The 21,508-nt window shown below is 42.3% G+C and overlaps 1 protein-coding gene across 7 annotated transcripts in view; it reads left to right on the plus strand.

The window, feature by feature from the left end:
- klc1b (kinesin light chain 1b) overlaps positions 1-21,508 on the plus strand; it is a 51,939-nt gene that overhangs the window by 15,200 nt on the left and 15,231 nt on the right. For 4 of the 7 annotated variants that reach the window (XM_088609962.1, XM_088609963.1, XM_088609968.1 and 1 more), the window contains exons 2-13: positions 3,138-3,403; positions 3,969-4,199; positions 5,206-5,284; positions 5,435-5,663; positions 5,823-5,910; positions 6,568-6,669; positions 7,319-7,492; positions 8,626-8,725; positions 11,556-11,608; positions 11,986-12,053; positions 13,117-13,225; positions 14,893-15,051. In XM_088609962.1, coding sequence (XP_088466088.1) covers positions 3,155-3,403; positions 3,969-4,199; positions 5,206-5,284; positions 5,435-5,663; positions 5,823-5,910; positions 6,568-6,669; positions 7,319-7,492; positions 8,626-8,725; positions 11,556-11,608; positions 11,986-12,053; positions 13,117-13,225; positions 14,893-15,051 — 1,641 coding nt within the window. In that variant the 5' untranslated portion in view covers positions 3,138-3,154. The remainder of the gene's footprint in view (positions 1-3,137; positions 3,404-3,968; positions 4,200-5,205; positions 5,285-5,434; positions 5,664-5,822; positions 5,911-6,567; positions 6,670-7,318; positions 7,493-8,625; positions 8,726-11,555; positions 11,609-11,985; positions 12,054-13,116; positions 13,226-14,892; positions 15,052-21,508) is intronic. The other 3 variants (XM_088609965.1, XM_088609969.1, XM_088609967.1) reach the window with 2 other exon arrangements.

Below are 21,508 nucleotides of genomic sequence, written 5' to 3' on the forward strand. Positions count from 1 at the left end.
ATGTACAGTCTCCCAGGAATACAAGGAAGGGGAAATGGCTCATTTTAACAAGTTACATTTGTTCGCAGTGACAGTCAGACCCTGCTTCTGTGCTCCACGGTGGGAGTTCTAAAATAGCTGTTCCTGAAATGGAGAATAAATACCAGTGTTGAATATGTAATTTTCTGTTTCATAATGTTTCAAAATAAACACCAGAGCTGGGGCTCCATCATGTTGAATCCCAGCACCCTTCCAAGCTGTGCTGTAAATCAAAGTTCTCCTATTTAGTCATGTATTATAACTAGAAAAGCAGTTCTGTGGACATCGGCTATGCATCTTCATGCTGAGTGTTGTTTTTCACTACGCTAGCTGTTTTTGACTTCATAAGACTGGGATGATTTACCTTGTTTAAGGCTTGAAACAGATCATTTCTTATTTGGAGATTGCATTTATTAAGCTATATAGTGCGTTTGTAAATAGTCTTCCTATGGGTAATTGATATGAATCGTGTTTTATATCTTAAATTGACAACTGATATATGCCAGTTGGTATTTATTCTTCTCCATTTACTTATTAATAATGGCTGAGTGGTTCAAAAGACGGGCTCTGTGTTACCTGGCACATAGTAATCTCGTTGATGCTTGTCTCGCCACAAATTATGGACACAGTGAAGTTTTGGATAGTTCCTTATATGCAATACTTACTGAGACTACGGGAACAATGAAATAATCATTCACTGCCCTGTAGTGTTTATTTTAGGGATGACATTTATGTGCATTCTGACCCATTTCAAGGCACTGCTATACTGCAAGACCTTTTACACTGGGTTTTCTTGTGTGCAATGTGTGCACTCTGGTGTACCTATACCTTTAACTGAGGTTACCTCATTCGTATAATTCTGGTTTTCCTCTCTACATCTAAGGAGAGTGTAAGTAATAACTTATATGGACTTCCTTTGTTAAATCCAAGATGAGAAATGTAGGGGTTGTTACAAAAACAGATACAGAAAAAGTCTGTAAAATGCCTGTCATATCAACAACACACAATTTCATGATACACTACTTCTACAATTATAAGGGGGGACAGTGCACAAGACAGATCTTGTTAGCCTTGAGGAAAAAATGCCTTTTGTCTTTTTCTACCTAATAATTAATTTTTATAAGTATAAATTGACTGAGCAATCTCTGAAATACTGCACTATAGTGTCATGAGGAAAGCAGTATTTCTTTTTCAGCTTTACAGAATGAACTGCTTTGATCTGTCATGAAACAGCCATAAAGGATCCTGTGTGCTTTAGGTGTCTGGGTTAATAGAGTAGTCTCAGTGCTTTTTTCTTTGCTTTTACCATTTAGAAGGCTATCCCAGAATACACTTTCAGCTTATCTTGTTCATTTATCTGTTATACACCTGTCGTCTTCAAATTTGCAAAGTATCCTGGACCTGTTATGTATTTGGATTTGAGGTGAAATGGTGAATATGAGGCAAAAGTATGGAATGTTATCATTTTTTCTGGGTATTCCTGCACATATACGCTTAGCATTTTAGGATAATAACGCTTTGTGTTCTATCCCCCACATCTTACATGAGCAGAAGTATTGGGACATATTAGCTTAAAGTCAATTGAAGTGGTATAAAACATATTTGGCTGCAAAGCCTTTGCAGGCAATATGAGCATGAAGCCTGCGACCTGTTGACATCACCAGACTCTTGGTTTGTTCTTTTGAGATGCTTCGCCAAGCCTTTGCTACAGCCATTTTCAGATGGAGGGCTTCTGGCTTCAGTCTCCTTTTCAGCAAGTGAAAGGCACTCTCGACTGGATCTACATCTGGAGACTGACTCGGCCAGCCTATCATTTCCCACTGTTTTCCCCCTAATGAACTCCATGGTTATGTTTTGGGTCATTGTTCTGCTGCATGAGGAAATGCCAGCCAGTGAGTCTGGAGACATTTTCTTGCACGCAGGCAGACGAGATCTTTCTGTGCGCCTCTGAAGCCATTTTGCTGCTACAATCATTAGTTACGTCATAAATAAAGATGAGTGAGCCAAGCCATGACACTACCTCCACCATGTTCCCCAGATGAAGTGCTGTGTTTTGGATCGTCTGCAGTTAGCTCCTTTCCATTAGCTCCAACTTTCATCTTCCTGTCACTTTGGAAGAGGTTTGGCTTTGTCTCATCCGTCTATGACACTTTGCTGCCGAGCTCTGCACTTTATAGCGACTTTTAATTTCTATTTTTGGTGCTGATGAGAGGTTTTCATCGTGCGGTGTTCATCTGATGTCAAAGTGCTCTGCGAACAGTAGATTGGGATACCTTCAGCCCTGCATTGCGTATTTTGTTGGTGATTTCAGTGACAGTTGTTTTAGAGGTTTTTTTTCATAGCTCTGGTGATTGTTCTGTCGTTGACCGCAGTTGTTTTCCTTGGCCGACCTGCTTGTTGCTGATTGCTAAGTACACCAGGGCTTTCTTTTTTTTCCACGCTATTCCAAACTGTTGATTTTGCTATGCCCAGTTTCTGTGCTATAGACCTGATTGAATTATTTTCTTTCAGCATGCAAATGGCATGTTTTTCTTTCACAAACAGATTTGTAGTCTTCATGTTGGTTTAGGCCTACCGACTCCAAAATCAGTCACTAAAGGCAAGAGTAAAGACTAAATCCAACACTACACACTCACGGCTCTTTTTTCTGTGCCCAATCAATGCAACAGGAAACATCTGAACAATGAGTAGCCACTTATCCCTATACTTATGGGGATTGAACACAAAAAGTGCTATTTTTCTAAAATGGCAAAATATATAAGCACAGAAATTACCCATTAAAAAATGTGACATTCTGTACTTTTGCCTCATATTCATCTTTGCTCCTCAAATCCAAATTGCTTGAGTATACAATACTCACCAAGAGCACTGTATATAAAGTACTAGATGCATTAAATAATACATGCATGTGATGCTATTGCTTAAAATCATAAATAACACTACACGTACTGTATTAACAAAGTGCTGGAAATATGCAATAGTATCTTGAAAGTTGAATAGTTCCAATCCAGGGTGGTTTTAAAGAGCTGAACAACAGTGCTCAATGTTCTAAAAATAGTTTGTGTCACACTTGTGTTTTTTCTAACAGTCCTTTCTGTATTTTTGTCCACCCCACACAGGTTCTCAATAGCAGAAGATGTCCACAATGGTTTACCCCAGAGAAGAAAAGCTTGAAAAACTGACGCAGGAGGAGATAATCTCTAACACCAAGCTGGTGATCCAGGGGCTGGAGGCCCTGAAGAATGAACACAACTCCATCCTGCACAGCCTGCTGGAGACCATCAAGTGCCTCAAGAAGGATGAGGAAGCCAACCTGGTCCACGAAAAGTCCAACCTCCTGCGCAAGTCTGTGGAGATGATCGAGCTGGGGCTGGGAGAGGCACAGGTACAGTGAGACACAGCTCCTCGGGTCAGAAGACCATTCTGTGCTGACAAGGGGAAACTGTGTGGCTGAGTGTGTTCATTATACTTCAGAACAGCTCTGTGGTTGTTTCATGCTTCGAGACATGAGTGTGTCTCTCAGTAATGCTTGTGTTCTTCATTTATATTCTTGCTTTCTGTCCTGGATTTGGTATTGGTCTATTTTCCATACAATGAGTAGGAATATTATGATTCAACATTAAGGAGCTTCCACTTCTGTTAAATGTGAAGGAAAAAGAAAGAACTGATGTTTTTCCTAATGTGAAAAATGCATTTCTAAAAACTCATTATTATTACCTTCTTCATAAAACAGGATAAAACTGCAAAGTGGGAAACCTTCTTATGCAGGAAAAAAAACCCACGCCGTGCCTTTCTTGATTTAGGTGTTTGTGAGCCATTAAAGTAAAGCAGAGTGTTTGCTCCCGTGGAGGAGGGCTGAGTGAGTCTTCCTGCCTCACGGGCCTGCTGCCCCCGTCCAGTCTGGGCTGTCTCAGTTGCTGACCCCCGGCTGTGTCCGCTGCCGCCTGCAGGTGATGATGGCCCTCTCCAACCACCTGAACGCGGTGGAGTCGGAGAAGCAGAAGCTGCGGGCCCAGGTGCGCCGGCTGTGCCAGGAGAACCAGTGGCTGCGGGACGAGCTGGCCAACACCCAGCAGAAGCTGCAGAAGAGCGAGCAGAGCGTGGCCCAGCTGGAGGAGGAGAAGAAGCACCTGGAGTTCATGAACCAGCTGAAGAAGTACGACGAGGACGTCTCGCCTTCGGTGAGCCCTCCTGCTTTCGCTTCCCTGCACTCTGCGACAAGGGTGTCGTCTTGGGTGCGCTAAACGGATGAAAGAAATCGGACCTTTCTATTTGTTCTGGGTTTTTTTTTTTGTTCGGGTGGAACCAAAGATGTCTGGTTTTAAGGAAACTCTCCGGGAAAGGTGATGGTTTTCCTAGGCAGGCTTATAACTTCCAGTTTGTCTGATATTAAAAACTCCATACTTTGCTTACTATGCAGGTTTAGCAGGGTGTTTTTCAATTTACAACTGATTGAAGATCAATCTGGCCATTCTGACATATTTGCCAAATAATTAGATCAATAATTAGATCAAACCTCAGAGCCCCTCAAGAATTAGAATGGGTCATCCCTGCTATAGATTATTATCTACTCCATTTGTCTCTGGAAAAAAGACAAATACTTTTCTTCTCCAATTTGCTTCCTTACATGAGGGTGCTACTATGTGCTTACTGGCAAGGAAACCAGCAGTCCTTCATGTAATATCCACAGTGATGTCTGATGGTCTCAATGAACATTTAGTGTTAAGCAAAATCACTTAGGCTGATCTCAGCAGTTCCTTGTTAGTGCCTCAACTTTCCAGCAGAGCTAATGTAAATCCACCTGGAAAAAAAATCTTCATTTTAAGACTGCTTGTTCAGCAAGAGTTTTATTTTTCATTTAATTTCCTTTCTTAACTCCACTGCAAAAAAAGTCTTTTAGTTAAGCTGCAGGAATTCTAAAAAAAATCCTAAAAGCCGCAGCCTTAAAAGGTAAGTGTACAGCTCTCCATAATCCCCTGAGATCCCAGTGGGGAAAGTTGTTCATCTCTGCATGACTTCAGATGCGGGGCCTTAAGAATAACAAAAGTATCGATAGACCTCAATGAACACGGACTGTCATCTCCTTTTGTGTAGAAATGAGCTTCAGTTTGCCTGGCCCAAGTTATGAAAAATGGCCCGGAGTGGATAATCTTGGTTGCATCTCTTATACCTCGAATCTTTTCCCAGGAGGAGAAAGATGGGGAGCCTCCCAAGGACACTCTGGATGACCTCTTTCCCAATGATGAAGAGGAGTCTGGCCAAGGAAGTAAGGGAGATTTACTGTCGCAGTTCAGTGTCAGACGCATGTGGGCCTCCAGGTTAGGAGGTAGGAGGTGTGGCCAGACATGGCCGCGTGGCTCTACTGTCGCCATCTTTAGGGCTGACCGGCTGCCATCCCTCTCCTCCCCCTCCACAGTGCAGCACCAGCACAACAGTGCAGCAGTGGCGGCGGCCCAGCAGGGAGGCTACGAGATCCCCGCCCGTCTGCGCACCCTGCACAACCTGGTCATCCAGTACGCCTCCCAGGGCCGCTACGAGGTGGCTGTGCCGCTGTGCAAGCAAGCGCTAGAAGACCTGGAGAAGACCTCTGGCCACGACCACCCAGATGTGGCCACCATGCTCAATATCCTGGCTCTGGTTTACAGGTGGGGCCACCCTGTACTCTGCTCGCCTTCCACTGTCCCTTTTCCCTCTCCTAGCTCTCACGTGACCCAACACAATGCCCCTGCCGTTCTGTCGTGCGTGTGCCCATCTACGAGAAAAGCGCGCTTCCAAACCGCAGGCTTTGATTTCTTCCTTTTTAGGGATCAGAACAAGTACAAGGAGGCTGCACATCTGCTCAATGACGCTTTGTCCATCCGCGAGAAGACGCTTGGAAAAGATCATCCTGCAGTAAGTACCGTCGAGAAAAAGGCCGCAGAGGAGAATGAGTTCATCTTGACAGTTCAGTAGCATTGTGCATTGGTGATCGTTAAGAACTGGACAAAATGCCGTGAGGTTTTTGTTTATCTCAGGGCAGTTTCAAAACGTGGATATCTAAATTGAAATAACTTTGTGTTCTTTTCACTAGAACACCCTAGGGCTTCTTTTGGAGTCAAGGCTGTTTGATCATGGATTGATACCTCCTGTATTCATTCTCTAGACCTAACAGAGCTAAAAACATTTTTCACATGAAGCACAGAAGACATTCAGAGAACTCATTATGTTCTCAAGTGTGCACACTCTGCACTAGTGCAGATCGTATTGAAGTAAAATTTCTGTCTTTGTGCATGTTTAAAAACGTGACCTTGTTTTGGGGGAGGTGGAATGTCTGCTGAAATTACAATCTGTGACAGAAACAGCATTGCAAGTGTGTGTGCTAAATGTGAAGGAGGGAGCCATTTAGACATCCGGGGGATATTGTCAGAGGCAATTAATGAACTGCAAAGCAGAGTCTCTGCACAGCAGGTTCATGACCTCGCAGCTCTGGAAACCTCTGAGACTGAATCGGTCTAATTAAGCCAGCTGCTTGGCATGTATATTTATGTGCCCGTGTGATTTTTATTTTAGGTTGCTGCCACACTTAACAACCTGGCTGTGCTCTATGGGAAGAGGGGAAAGTACAAGGAGGCTGAGCCGCTGTGCAAGAGGGCACTTGAGATCAGAGAAAAGGTGTGTCTGCATCTCCATCCTGGGGAAAACACCGTCTTGCCCACAGCTACTCTTAAAAAGTCAGAGAGCCACATCTACCAAATAGTGCAGTAATGCAGTTTTCTGTGCAGTAAACGCTGTCCTTGGATTTTCTCATTTGCATTCTAGACACAACTCTTAACATGTATTAACCCAGAGCGGAAAGCTGCAGTAAAATGATGCCCTTAAAATTGCCGGTCCTTGTGGAACTTTCTAAGAATGGAAAAAACAAATATAAACCAGATGATTCTGAACGTATGTTAAGGTGACACTATGACATCACGTCAAGATTTTATGTAGAAAAGGGAATTGATTGGAAGTGGCCAGTTTAAGGTGATGGCAAAATACCCATCTTTGTGAAGTGACAGACGAAGCAACACAAGTCACTTTTCTTTTTCAGGTCTCAGAAATCATTTAGAATAAAGAACTGTAACTACACTGTCAGGAAATGCCAGGTAGCTGAACATGACGCCAAGCGTATATTTGTCTAGATAGCCAATTAAAAGAAACGTACGAAACAAACGTTTCTTCCCTTTTAGTAGTTCCGTGTTCGGGGGGAGAGGGGAATACAGAACTGGGGGGGTGCCTCCCCTCTGATGTGATACATGAAAGCTGTGTGTGGTCTCCTCAGGTGCTTGGGAAGGATCACCCCGACGTGGCCAAGCAGCTGAATAACCTGGCGCTGCTGTGTCAGAACCAGGGGAAGTACGAGGAGGTGGAGTATTACTACTGCCGCGCCCTGGAGATCTACGAGCGCAGGCTGGGTCCCGACGACCCCAATGTTGCCAAGACGAAGAACAACCTGGTGAGCCTGGGGAGCCTGTGCGTGTGCGTGTGCACACAGTCGCGTTGGTGTCGGGTGGTGCCGAGATCTTTCTTGGTGCAGCACAGGATCTCTTCCACATTTCTTGCGACTAGAATAAACAGCCGTGTAATCAACACCTCTTCCCCACTTTGCATCATTATTTAAACTGCTACGCGATAAATCCGCTCGCTGCGCTGCACCTCTGTGCAGCCGCTGTCAGATCTGGTGATGGGCAGATGTATGCAGTGCTGGGCATTGCTGTACACTGTTGTGGATGTGGTCCTAGCCTACACTCTGCATATCACTGCAGATTCAAGCTGGAATCTGTGTAAGAATAGCTGGGATCTTTGTCCTGCAGTATCACAGGAATTTTATGGAAGACTGGATTTACTTACACATGCTTTGTTGAGGCGCATGTATCTGATGGATATTATTTGTGTGTTTGTTTTTTATACCAGTAGAAGCTTTGCTAAAAAAGAAATCGATAGCAACTTGTATGACACCCCGGTTGTCCAGTGTTAACCTGTTGTGGCACAAAACCCTAAGTTCCTCTTTGTGCTTAACCTACATTACACTTCTCCATGTGTCCCAAGCAGAAATAGCCAGGCAGCTACTGTTTTTCACAGGCTCAAATACAGCATCCTTTTCTTACTGTCAAAAACACAAAATTCAAAAGTTGCACAGTCCCGTCTCCACGGATTCTGCGATCCATCCATTAGAAGGACAAATGTTTTCTTCCCTCCATGGAAGCCTCTACTTCCTGGCATTTAACTGTCACCTGATCGGTTGGCTTCCTCTGATTGGTTTCAGGTGACTCAGGACAACTGGTCATTTCCCACAGCCTTCTGGGAAATGTGGTTCTGACAAAAAAAAAAACATCTTGTCTTGGCTTACCATCCACTTCTTCTGAATTCAACTAAATTTGTGAATGTCAGTTTTTTTTACCCAAAACAATCTCTCATCCATTGGAGTGTTGAAAGAGAACTTGCTCCACCCTATCACTTTATTTTATGAGAAAAACACCTAGTGCCATTGTGCCAAATTTGAATTTCATATCCAGCCTCTTTTCTGCTATGGAACGTGATTTAACTTGTGTACAAAATTACAGGATTGATTGCTTTTTCGTTTGCTAGGCTTCCTGTTACCTGAAACAAGGGAAGTATAAGGAAGCAGAGATTCTGTACAAGGAGATTCTCACCCGCGCTCATGAGAAAGAGTTTGGCTCAGTGGATGGTGAGTACAAACGTACAGTTTTGTGAACATTTTCTTATTGTTCTTGTGCAGTAATTTTAAAACAAAAAGGTTCAATTCTCGGGCAGGACTGTGGTCCAGGACCTATGCTTAATTCTGGCCTTGCAGTCCAGGTTAACAGGCAGATCTGATCTGACCGTTGAGTGTGTATGAATGAATGCGTGCACCTGAGATGGCCTGGGACCTGTCAAGGGTGTAGTTTCACCCTGTGCCCTCTGCCTGTCCGGTTGGCTCCTGCTCACCTTAACCAGTCCTGGTCCTGGAGAGTAGGTGTGTCTGCATATCTGCACAATGTCTAGAACACCTGCTTATACACCAGAATTGGATGGTCCTTTTCTATAGATAATCAATTGGCAGAAAGTTCTAATAAAGATGCTTTTCTGAGATTTCTACCTAAAACGTTATACTCCAAAGCACTGGTTAGAAACATATCAAGCTTTTCTGTATGGAAAGCCTGTCAATGTGATCTAGTTTCCAGTGCTGCAGAAAAGGAAGAGCCTGTTTTGAATGTCTAGATTTCCTGTCTACATAATAAAGCAAAAGCTCACAGTATGCACTGTTACTGAGCAGTTACTGTTACTGGAGGGAAAGGTGGGAGTTCAGTTTAGGTCTGGGGGTTGTTTCTAGATGTGACTTTCATATTTTTAGAACTTTTTCACATCAACGAATAAGATGAATTCTTGTCTTGAACCAGCAATTGGCTTTGCAGCACAGCAGAGGAACTCACACCAGTTTAAAACAGTGAAGCGTTGCTAAGGTGACACAAGACAACATTGCATGCTGGCCACTCACAGAAGAGGTTAAAGAATTACCCAGCGAAGTTGCTAAACCAGGAGAATTAAAGAAGAGCAAGGCCAGAGCAATAAAAGTTGTTTTCTCTTCCCTCTGAATTGGAATGGTTCTTTCTTTTTTACAACTTCTTCGAAACCTTTTTTTTTAAATCTCAATGGAAAGCTTTATCTTTTTATTTTTATCGCCTCACAACCTCTTACTGCCTGTGGTAAAGTGTTGAAAATGAGGAGGCCTATAGAAATAAGGGAAAACAGTCATCTGAAATCTGGGGTTGTAGCATAGATAAATAGATTGTCTAGGGGTCTATTAAATTGCAATGCAGCAGCTTTAGAAATGGACTGAAATTGTCTTTGCCACTAGAGATGGAGAGGAAAAATTAGAATATTTCCATTAAAAATAAGGATATTGCACAACTGTGATCTCTTTAATGTTGTTAACTGCATGAAGAAATGCAAGCTTCATAAATACCATGAAGGAGTCCTTTGAGGGCTACTTCAGTATTATGATAGAATGCCGTTTATCTCATAAAACCGTTACGCAGAATTATTTTTAAATGAGCACTTGTATGTGGGCTGAGCTCTATATGGGTACTTTCACATCTTTTGCACTTTTGTCTGTAATCCCTCACACCCATCATCAGATTGTCTCATGTGCACACACTTTATGCATAATGAAGTGGAATTTCTTTGCTAATTGAAGCCCCTTTTGTCTGTTTTCATGATTAATTTCATAATCATTGTTTTGTGGTGTAACATTTCTTTCGTGTCGTCTATTTTCAATGTAGAAAAAGGAAACCATTTCTCTTTATTGCTTAAAAATACAATCAGACACAGAGTACACACTGTACTGATTATTAAATGGGGAATTCTGTTTGAATTTTTTTTATTTCATTAGCTTTATAATTATTTTTATGTATTGTTTATGTAAGTTTCCTTGTGTGGCTGTAGCACAGCCGTAATGAGTTTTTCTTTTATGGTTCAGGATCAGTATAAATAATATACAGTTTATTGTCAAAGCTTTTATTACAAACACTGATAGATCAGTGTAAATGAACTAGTATTCGCTTTTCATTTCTTTATTGTGTAAAAGCACCTATTTGGTTATTTCAGCAATTTTTTAATAAACATTTTAAAATACTATCCTGAACTTTATTTAAGGTGTTAGCCACAAACACCAGGCATTACAAGATATGTCATTTCTTTAAAGGAACAAGTAAATGTTTATTCCATGCTGAAAAGAGAAGAAAGAAAACACAATGTTTCGGCTATGGAGCCTTCTGATGTAACTTGGCAAAGAAAAGAATCTTCACACCTGAAGAAGGCTCCACAGCTGAAATGTTGTGTTTTCTTTCTTCTCTTTTCAGCAGGGAACAAACCTATTACTTGTTCCTTTGCAGCCTACACATGCAGACACAGCTACCCACCTGATATCATTTCTTTAGATGTCAACATTTAAAATACCAGTACATGTAAAACTATGAAGATTTTCAAAGAACTAAGAAACTGAAGAGAAAAATCTGTTCAGCAGCATGACTTTAGGCAGGAAACCAGCTTTTGGAAACATGCCACACCTGGATGTAAACTTTTAATTCTTCACACTTTTTTATTCTTTCTGGCATTGTTAATAATAGGGAAAGAGTAAAGTACATTACCTGGTTGGCATGAAGACATCCACGGAACACAAAATAAAAAAGAACCTTTATGCAAGAAGATAGGTTCTGCAATGTCAGTCACAGTAAGATTACCAAGGACAAGTGGTCATTACCGCCTTCTAAATCCCAATGCAAAAGGAATCATGTCAGTTCCTCAATATTTAATTTCAAAACTAAGGTTTGTAAAACTTGGCATATACAGTACAAAGTTGTTTTTAGGCAAGTGGGTTCAGACCCTCAGACCCTAAAGTCCATTAACCCCTCATGTTTGATTTTTGAATGCCTCTTAGCAAGTGCAGGCTGTTTATTTCCAGGTCAAAGGTCAAGTGATCGGTTTCCTGTACGCTAGTTCTGTCTGTTTCATTGCAGCTCAAAACAAGCCCATCTGGATGCACGCAGAGGAGCGGGAGGAGATGAGCAAGGTAAGTGCTGTGCTGTGCTTGTTTTTGGGTCAGGTATGTCCACTTTAACAACCTGGGTTACGTTTACTTACGAAGTGTGGATTTGAGCTACACAGTAAAGCAAAATAAACACTTCCGCACAAGATGAAGGTCTGACTCTGTAGTTTGCCCTTGATAAAATGTGCGTTTGCATATTACAGACTGCGGGTTCTTTTTTTTGCCAGGTTATATCAGAGCAAACACTTTTCCGGTCTTGGGAGGGTGTGGTTACTGTAAAGATGGCGAGAGACAGGGCTTGTAGTCGGGCTTTGGTGTTTACCTAAAGGGTGGAGTGTTTCGTCCTTCATACCTGCCAGGTGGAAGTGTGTCTGACAGAGGCCCTGTTTTGTTTCCCCCAGGGCAGACACAGAGACAGCGCCCCCTATGCAGAGTATGGCGGCTGGTACAAAGCCTGCAAAGTGAACAGGTAAGGAAAGGATGCACAAAGAAATGCAGATCTGGGTTTTCTTTTGGTCTCAAGATTTGCACCTACTGCCAGATAATGCAAAGAAGGGCCTTTTTTGTTTTTCTTTGTGTTAAACTCATACTGACAGCTGATATTACTTTACAGGTTATCCAATTCTGTATTATGTATTACTTGGAGTTTTAAGTGATAGCTCTTTGCTATGGACTGATGGGCCGAATAACTAAAAAGAAAGACAAAACACCACAAAGAGTTGATGGAATTGAGCTTTGATGCCTGAAATTACAGGTTGTGTAACAGGTTCATTATGATGAAGAGGATGAGGGGAAGGGTTGTGAGAGGCAAAGCAGCTGGTTTAATTTATTGTTTGAGTCTAATGGGCAGATTGCACACGTGTGACGACATTACCCAGTAAGCATGGACCTGTAGACTGTAACCTGGCCTTCAGAAAGATCAGAGCTCTTGAAAAAGTTTTCTGTTGAAGTGACTCTCCACAACTGTTCACAGTACCCACAGGCAATTACAGCTGGCTCTTCAAAGCAATTCACAAATGTGTTGGCAAATTAAATACAACACTACAAACTGAATAACTGTGTAATATTGAATGCCAATTTGTATCCGAGGCATTTTAATATGCACCTGAAATCTCCACATTACAGAAGTTGCAAAAATTCGAACCTTGCCTGAAATCTCTCTACTGCAAGAGAATAGTTAAGATAATTTGCATTCCATTTTCCTCTTAATTTCAATGCACTTACAAACTCGAAGTGTGAGAATAAGTACTTTGTCAATTGGCAATATGCATAGACAGGAGTGCGACATCTCCATTTTGAACTTAAGGAAGTACCACGTTTTTATTTAATATTCCTCTTATTAAGCTAAAATGTACTTTTTTACTCTATTGTAGTGTTCTCTGCGGTGTTGATAGTTACTTTGCTTGATTTCTGCTGGGAGTGTCACAGCTCCAGTGTCCTGCCGGTACTGGACGGCGGCTGTGCCGCGGAGGCTGACGTGACCGTGGTAGTCGCCCCGCGGAGGCTGACGTGACTGTGCTTTTCGCCCGCAGCCCCACTGTGAACACGACCCTGAGGAATCTGGGGGCTCTGTATCGCCGGCAGGGCAAGCTGGAGGCCGCAGAGACGCTGGAGGAGTGCGCCATGAGGTCCCGCAAACAGGTGAGCACAGCCCCTGCCTTCTGCAGCCCCGTGCTGCCTCATACACAGCCTGCGCACGCCGCCCAGTCAGGGCTTAATGTGTCTCCAAGTGAAACCAAGTTACACAACCTCTGCGTGGTACGAACACCTTTCTGCGAATTCAAGCAGAAAAAGACCATTTAACTAGGGCCTCAACTTTTGCACACCACCATACGCTCTGAACTTTCTGCCGTTTATCAGAATTCACATGGCAGCGTCAACTTCCTATGTAAAACTTCAAAAAGCAACAACAGTAGTCATCTTACACGTTGATCGTTACTTTGTACCGCAGGTTAATTTAGATCCAGCAAAATTTAGATTTGAAGATAAGATTTTTTAAATGGGCCTGTCTTTGTAATACTTGTGCCTCTGATCTTCTTGGGACAGTTTTGTTTTGTTTGGACCTTATGTAGCATTTCCACCGTAATCTTGCAAAATGTTAATGTTTTGTTTTTCAAACACAGAAGTGAGTTATTTGTTTTAACAGGATGTTTTCACTTCACAAGTTCTTAAGGAAATAGTTCTCCTCCTGCTGTTTTGCTTTTGCAAAAGAAATTCTAAACAAATAGCCCTCAAAAGAAACAAATCACGTTAGTGTAACACCAAATATTCCTAGTTTTGTTCTTTTTTTTTCCATTAATCATGATTTCACATTGACAAAAGGGTTTTCTGAAAGGTGACAGTGTGGTTATCATTTAAGTGCATGGATGCACTCTTTCACTGAGGCCTTAAAACAGAGGTGCAAGTGTACAGTATAGATGCTGTTTGCGCTGAGCAGAGTCACACATGTTGCTTTTCTCTTTCCCTGGCTTTCCATGGATCCAGAGCACCACAGTAAGTTCCTTACTCACAGAACTGCACAGCCACTGTGTAGCTACACCTTGACAAACATGGAGGAAGGGAAAAATAGGACCTTCCCACATTATCCAGTGTGGGGCTTTCCCCTCTGAGCTCTTGCAGACGCTGCAGCTCTTGGAATCGCTACAGCTGTAGTAAAATAGTCAACACCAGTTATACAACTCATGCATGACTGATAACGATAGTAAAGAAGAGGTCGGAATGTTTTGCAGTCCTTGGATTCACTTGCAGCAATCTGTCAGGCACCTGAGTATTTCAGATATGTGGATGGGGTATATTTGTCACAAGTCGCAAAGGGGTGAGGGGTTGGGTGAGTACGGTTGTTTTAGTAACTGTAGGACTCGGTTCGATTTAGTTCCTTTATGTTAGGAAAGCAGACAATACACCTGTCGTGGAAGTCTGGCTCTGGGGTGGGGGGTCTTTTTTAGGCTGTGGGAAATGTGTGACACCAGGACGTGCAGTGATGGTATTTCCGGGGTCAGAAACATTCTTTCTGCGCTGGTGTTTAAATAGGTAGTGTGTCTAAGCGTGTCCTTTTCCCCAACACCGGTTTTATAGTGTTCAACAGACAGGAGGCTGTTCATGCTGTGTCTGAGTATAAATCACATTGAAGTGGCCTGTGCTTGAGCTGATCTCTTAGAGAGTTAGGATATCCCTCTGGAAGTCCTTTATTAATAAACGTGTTTCAAAGCTGCACTGAACTGCGCTGGGATTTCTCCCATCCCTGCATTTCCTTGACACCACTGCGAGACACTGAGCTGGGGTGCCGTGTTTCTGTGTGTGTGTGCCAGGGCATTGACCCCATCAACCAGACACGGGTGGTAGAGATCTTGAAGGATGAGGACACCCCAGGGCGCCGGAGGAGCCGGGACAGCCTTGGGAGTGCTGTCAAGTACGAGAACAGCTCGGAGGGAGGCGAGGAAGTGAGTATGGGCGTGGACTGGAATGGGGTGAGTACAGTTCCACTTTGTTACAATCCGAAAATGGCCAGCAGACTTTGGCGGTCAGTGTAGCTGTGTATGCGGGGGACAGTGTACTGGTCTCCCTCATCCCTAGAGGAATTTAATAGGCAGTATCAGGCTTGAATCTCCGTAGTCGATCACTGAGGTCCCTTCTGCTTGTGAAAAGCAGAAGAATCCAGCGATGAGCCATATTTACAATTGCTTTCAATCTCCTTTCCCAACGGACTCACTGGTGTTACAAACCCGTCTGTAAGGGATCCCTAAATTAGCAGCCATGAAAGAGCAGTGTGGCTGTTTGCAAATTTGTTACGCCGTCCTCCCAGCGGGAGAAAAAAAACGGGTGCAAACAAAATACGGCTGCAGATTTTTCAGGAATACAGCCCTATGTAGAGTGAACAGCTGCCAGAAAACCACATGGCTCTGGTGGCGTTCCAACTTAATTGAGACCCGCCTGTCCGCTGTTTGCCCTTGTTTTCTCATTTGTTGCATTTCTGATGGCATTTCTTTCTAACACAGTGCTGTTATTTAAGGGGAGATTGGAAGACATTGAAAAAATTAAGGACGCATTGTAACGATAATGTTGTGTATACACGCTGAGCATCAAAGGAAATGTATCACTTTAGGTGTGTATGATTTTAGACAAAGTCTATGGATTTTGGATAATGATTAAATGATCCTGATGTCATTTTGATGAATTGATGGTCCATGACGGACTGTAATACACTTGAGTGATATTGTCGAATGAGCAGTAAGTCGCCTCAAGTGAGCCAAGGCTGATTGGGCACAGGTGATGGGCTGATTTAACCTTTGGAAGCACCCTTGTGCCATCAGTGCGTTGGAGCCTGGACTAAGTCACTACATGTGGGCTCGCCTGCAGGGTAGCCAAGTCCTCTTTAGTGAGGTTTGGGGCTGGGCCCGACATGACAGCGCCCTCCCCCCTGCTGCTGGTGTACCACCAGCTGTCCTGTGAGCTGGGAATGTGGCAGTGATGTCACGGATGCCCTGCTCCCCAGACCAGAGCCCTATGGAATATCTGTGGGACAGTGTGTGGATTCCAGGGCTCGGAGATCAGTAAACAGATGCATGCTTGTCCAGGCTGTACAAGAGTAATCTGATAGAATCCACCAGATTGGCTGAAAGGAGGTGACATAGGTGTCCAGATTGTATGGCTTCCAGTAGTGGCCACACACTCTATTATGCTGGCCTGTGACTTTTGCTGATCCCCTGTTAATCAGCCCTATTGCAGACAGTTGTTAATGAGGGTGATGAGCTTACCCGTGTCATGTCTGTTCAATAAAATGCCAGTGCAACTGCTATCAAAAGGTTCAGATCCTCCAAGTCATAATAACCTATTGCATTTAAAAGCAATACATTTCTTTTGTTGCTCAGTACAGTATATTTTGCCAGGTGTATATAGGTCTCCTTTATCATTCAGGCACATTTTAAAACTGTAATGTACATGAGAAAAAGCATCTATTACTTTAGCAATACCTGTACACTGCCCTTTGCGTATAATCAACACTGACCATTTAAAATTCAACAGTAAAGATTGTTTTTGTCAAATTCAGTGCTGATTGTATGTCCTGGCATACATTTACATTGTTTTTTGTTATTTATTATTTGTGTAGCTGCTGGCTAATGTTTTCATTTTAACTCCTTGTTTTTTTTTTTTTGTTTCATTTTTGCTTGTTGTAATGTAATAGTCCAGAAATGTGTTATCGGATTTTGTCAGTTGTCCATCTTGGAAAATAAACTTCACAGGTTGCCTTTACAATAATGAGTAGCACGTATGATGTTTTCTGTCATACGTGGTTTTTTTTTAGTTTTTAATATGCAACATGAATTTCCCATCAGATGTCCTTACGGATACTGAACAGAAGTCTCTAAATAAAAGTGAGCAACACAGTCAAAACTGTTAAGATTTATTGGGCATATACTGTACAATTTCTTGTATTCTCCATTCTTGCTCTCCGTGAGACACACAGACAGGGAGAGAAGCTTGGGGTCAGAGCGCGGTGTCAGCCATTTATACGGCGCCCCTGAAGCAATTGGGGTTAAGGGCCTTGCTCAGGGGTCCAACAGAGTAGGAATCCTCTGCCGGCCGCAGGATATGAACCGACAACCTTCCAGCCACAGGCGCAGATCCTTAGCCACAGAGCCACCACACCACCCCAAGTATTTAATCTTAAGTAATTTAATGTAATGAACTGTTCTTTTTCATGACTACTGTCATGACGAATGAGGACACCATTTTTTAAAACGTTTTGTCATCATGTCTGTTCTGGCCTCTTATTTTTCACTTATAACTGTATTTCCATGCTCCTCTTTGGCAATGCTGTGTCAGCATTGTCCTTTTGATTTTGTCCTCAAGCAAAATCTTAAAAGCAATTGTAAAATACATGTATTTGTAAAACAGGTTTAGAGCTTTTATAAAATGAATCCCCTCTGCTTGAAAGTCCATGTTTAAAACGTCTGGCATGGAAATAATGCTGTAGCAGGGGCACTTAAGGAATCCCAGAAGGAGAAATGATAATGATTTGGCTTCACATGGGAGCACCAATACAAGACTCTGCAGAAGGAATCTTTGATTTGTTTACAAGATGGACCACTCAGATATAATCCTCCCCGAACTCTATTGAGCATGTGCTGTCTCGCTGGTTTTTATTTTCATGGTCGTAATGCTTGCACAGTTCAGGCCTGACATTTTTTATTTATGCCTTACATCACCATTAACCTTCACGTCTGTTGCTGTTTAATTTACTTTGCAAGCCTGTTGTTTTGTAAGCCTGTCTGAAAGCAATGCACCTGAAAGTCACCTGCTGCCTTGTGCAGTATTTTAAAATTCTTTTCTCTTTGTCGGTACTAGGCTTCATCTATTATTTCATATATTAAGAAACTTGCAGCTGTCTGTTTGTGAAAAATGTTTATTTTTATGGTGGTTTAAGTACTCGGATATTTACATTCTGGTGTCTTCACTGGGTTGTTTTCACCGTGTTAATCAGAGCACTTTTGGGTGTCAAAAGCATGTTACACAATGTGAGCAGCAGTTAACTGGTCATGTACATCCTGAAGACTGTTGCTGATCGGGCTCTGAATTGCTGATTCATCCCCAAGAAACATAGCTATAGCTAACATCCCATGATTCTTCAAGTCATTATGAGGGTGTAAGGTTTGTGCAGGTTATAAATTACTCATTTTACTAATGCTGCAAGTGTAGAGCAAACCATTGTTTCAGTAACTTAGTAATTAACAAATCACATACTTGATCTAAAATTATCCGACTTTGGAAAAAATTAGGGGCATTTCTAAATTCCACTGGGTGTTTATTGATGCTATTTTCAATCTAGGTTAGGGTGGCCAGATCAGATTTAGTTGTATTGGGGTGTGCTGCGCAGGGAGAGCATGAAAAAAGCTACTTGAGAAACGAAAATGGACTCTGGGATTTTTTTAGTAGTGGAGGTATGATTTTCTTCAAGACTGCTTTACCTAGCAGACAGTGATCTTGCCTAGCGATAGGTACAGAGGCACTATTAAAGAAGATGGAATCTGTGTCCACGAATGCTTTACACATGATGCAAAGATATCATTGATATCACTTTCTCAGTGTTGCATTGTCTTTTGGCACTCTCTCTTCATGGAGAGAACCCCAATGTTACAAATCGTGCACTGAGGCTGTTCTACTTATGGAAGTGAAACTAAGAGCTCTGTCTCTGCAGTGAAAGAATTTGTTTTGCACGTTGGGACACTGATACTAGAGCTGGTCAGTGGTGTTGAGTTGGGTGCCCATGAGCCTCTAAGTTGGGCACAGGTAACCTCAATGTTCCAGACCTGTGTAAACCTTCTGTGCTGCTCATTCCTGGTGAAGCGTCATGTATTATTGTCAGAAACGGGATTTGCAGTAGTCTGTAGATCTTGTTTTCACCATACTGATGGTGTTTCACTATATGCATGGTGGATTTTAGCTCCATCACCAGTGGGAGAATTCTCATATTTAACTCCACTGGCTCGTGTTCTATACATTGCGCTGTACTGCGATGCTTTTAGATTTCCATTGTCTTAAACCTCATTGTTTCTTTTAAGCTGAATATTGCTGAAGTCCAGTCACTTTAATGGCAGAATTCAAGACCTATCAAATACTTTTTTTTTGCTGCAAAGGTGGCATTTCCAGAGCCATTTTCGCAATGCTGTTGTGAAGCTTGTTTTTTTACTGGCATAGGCTGCGCTGTAGTAGGATTAGGATATGCGTTTCTATGGAAGTCTCTCTTTTTAGCCCCTCCCTCTGGAGATTCAGTGAGGTTTTATTAGAGATTGATATCCACTGCAGCTTTGGAATAATTCTGCATGACATTTCAAGAGCTTTGATTGGCTTTCTGACCTAGAAGCTACCCAGCTGCAACCAATTGGAAGGTTAGAACAGTATTCCATGATCATCATAGTCTTGAAATTAGGGAAAGCAGACGCAAGCTACAGCTTGTAAATTGCAGCTTTTCATATTGACTTTTGCAATTTGTGTGCTTAAATTGCATGGATTCTATGTGTCTCCCCCTTTTTACGTTATCTTAACAGCTCTGCATGCTTTTATAATCCTCTTACCACGCTCATATTTCTTGCGTTTTCCATGCCTGTACAACTAACCTCTGTGGTGAGTTTTTTGTTGCCATGACAACCAATCAGCCAATCCAATTCCTTGTCTTCATGTGGATTGTACTCCCTCAGACAGGACTGGAAGTGCTGGGGTGGGGAGGCTTGGGAAGACGGGGGCTCACAAACAATGTGTCCATGTGTTTCTTCTGCATTTTCTTTGCTGCACTGGGAAGCAAATGTGGTGCATGGGATTTTACAAGATGCAATCCTTCACAGCCAAGAAGACTTAATAATAAAGGCTTAAAATTAACAAGTTGTTTTTTTCTAAAATCTTCCATGGAACCCCAGATTTTAAATGTCAGTTGAGTTTTACACTGCACTACATATGAAGTGAGCTTCTGTGATTTTTCTTAAACAGTCTTCTATTTTTATTCCCGCTACTGTAATTATATTTTAATGCCATCTGATTCAGGGGGACTTTAAGAATTGGATATAAGTGAAGAATTCCATAACTGGTGGGACGCTAAGCCTGGTACGATAGCTGCATGGACTGATGAAGCTCGGTCTGCCCTGCCCCTGTCCCGCCCGCAGCCAGAACACAGACGGGCTGTGGGAACACTGGAGCTGCAGTGCAGCACACAGGCACTGGTCCAGTCCTGTCTTCTGTGTTCCCACACTCTCTCCTGCGCTGAAAGGCGCGTTCATATCCGCCATGAAGATGTGAGCACTCATCTCAGTCTCAGGAAACTCCAGTTTATTTCAGTGCAAGAACTCAAAATCAATTTTATCTCAAAAACAAGGGCCTATAATTACAATAAACATAAGTGTTACTAGTTTGCTGTTTTATCACAACGCGTGTTAGTGGTGCCCCTGCGGATCTAAGAATGATATCAATGTGCTGATAAGGACATTGATACTTCACCTGCATTGCAGAATATCTAATTCTGCTGGATGTGCTGTTCCAGTGCTGTGTCACAGCTTTCTGACTCATTGTTATGCTCTAATCGAACATGAATTTAAAGTTCACCCAGCACATTATGTCCATTGAAGAGGTATATACCAATCTTTTTGTCCCTCTATCAGTTAAATCCTTGCCTGTTTGTCAAATTAATTAAAGTGCGAACTAGAGACCACTCTGGTTAGACAGACTGCTGGCTCTCAAGGCTAAGGATTGAGTGAGACTAGATCTGGAGACAAACAAGGGCAGAGAGTGTCTCTTTATTACTACCTTATTACTCTTTTATTAGTTCACATGCATTATTGATTAACATGTGTCCATCCATGCGCTGTGGATCCCTTAAAAAATAATAATACACATTTTATCATCTTTTGTTCTTCACATCTTATTAGGTATTACTTCCAATGCAGCAAAGAAAATATCTTTTGCAAAAGTATTAACTTCTGTTTAATTAAATGAATGCTTTTGTACAATTGGATGATTTCTTGTGAGGCATTGTTCCCAAGTTTTTTCGGTCCTTGCAATGCAGTCTGCTACATGGTAAGATAGACACGTGTTCCCAGGCATGTCTAACATGAACCTGAACTGTTATTTGCTGCTCACCTGTGTGTAGTGGGGACAGTTGTTAGTGTTTTTAGGGCCCTGCTTCTATACTCCCATAAGAGATTAGGAAACAGCAACGTTTGGGTCCATATCTCAGTTTTTGCAAATACTTGAATAACCAGAGAGAAATAGAGGAAGGAAGGGAGAGGGACAAGGAAAATACTGCAGGACCTTTTAAAAAGATTCACATTATTTATACTTATCCAAAATGGCCAGCCATAAACAACTATGTTGATCAGCCTGGCTCACTTGCAGCAAGTGTGAAGCCAATGTCCTTGTTCACAAAGCATTTGTTGCTAT

This window comes from Lepisosteus platostomus, chromosome 17, assembly GCF_059453375.1.
Source record: "Lepisosteus platostomus isolate fLepPlt1 chromosome 17, fLepPlt1.hap1, whole genome shotgun sequence".
Classification (NCBI taxonomy): domain Eukaryota; kingdom Metazoa; phylum Chordata; class Actinopteri; order Semionotiformes; family Lepisosteidae; genus Lepisosteus; species Lepisosteus platostomus.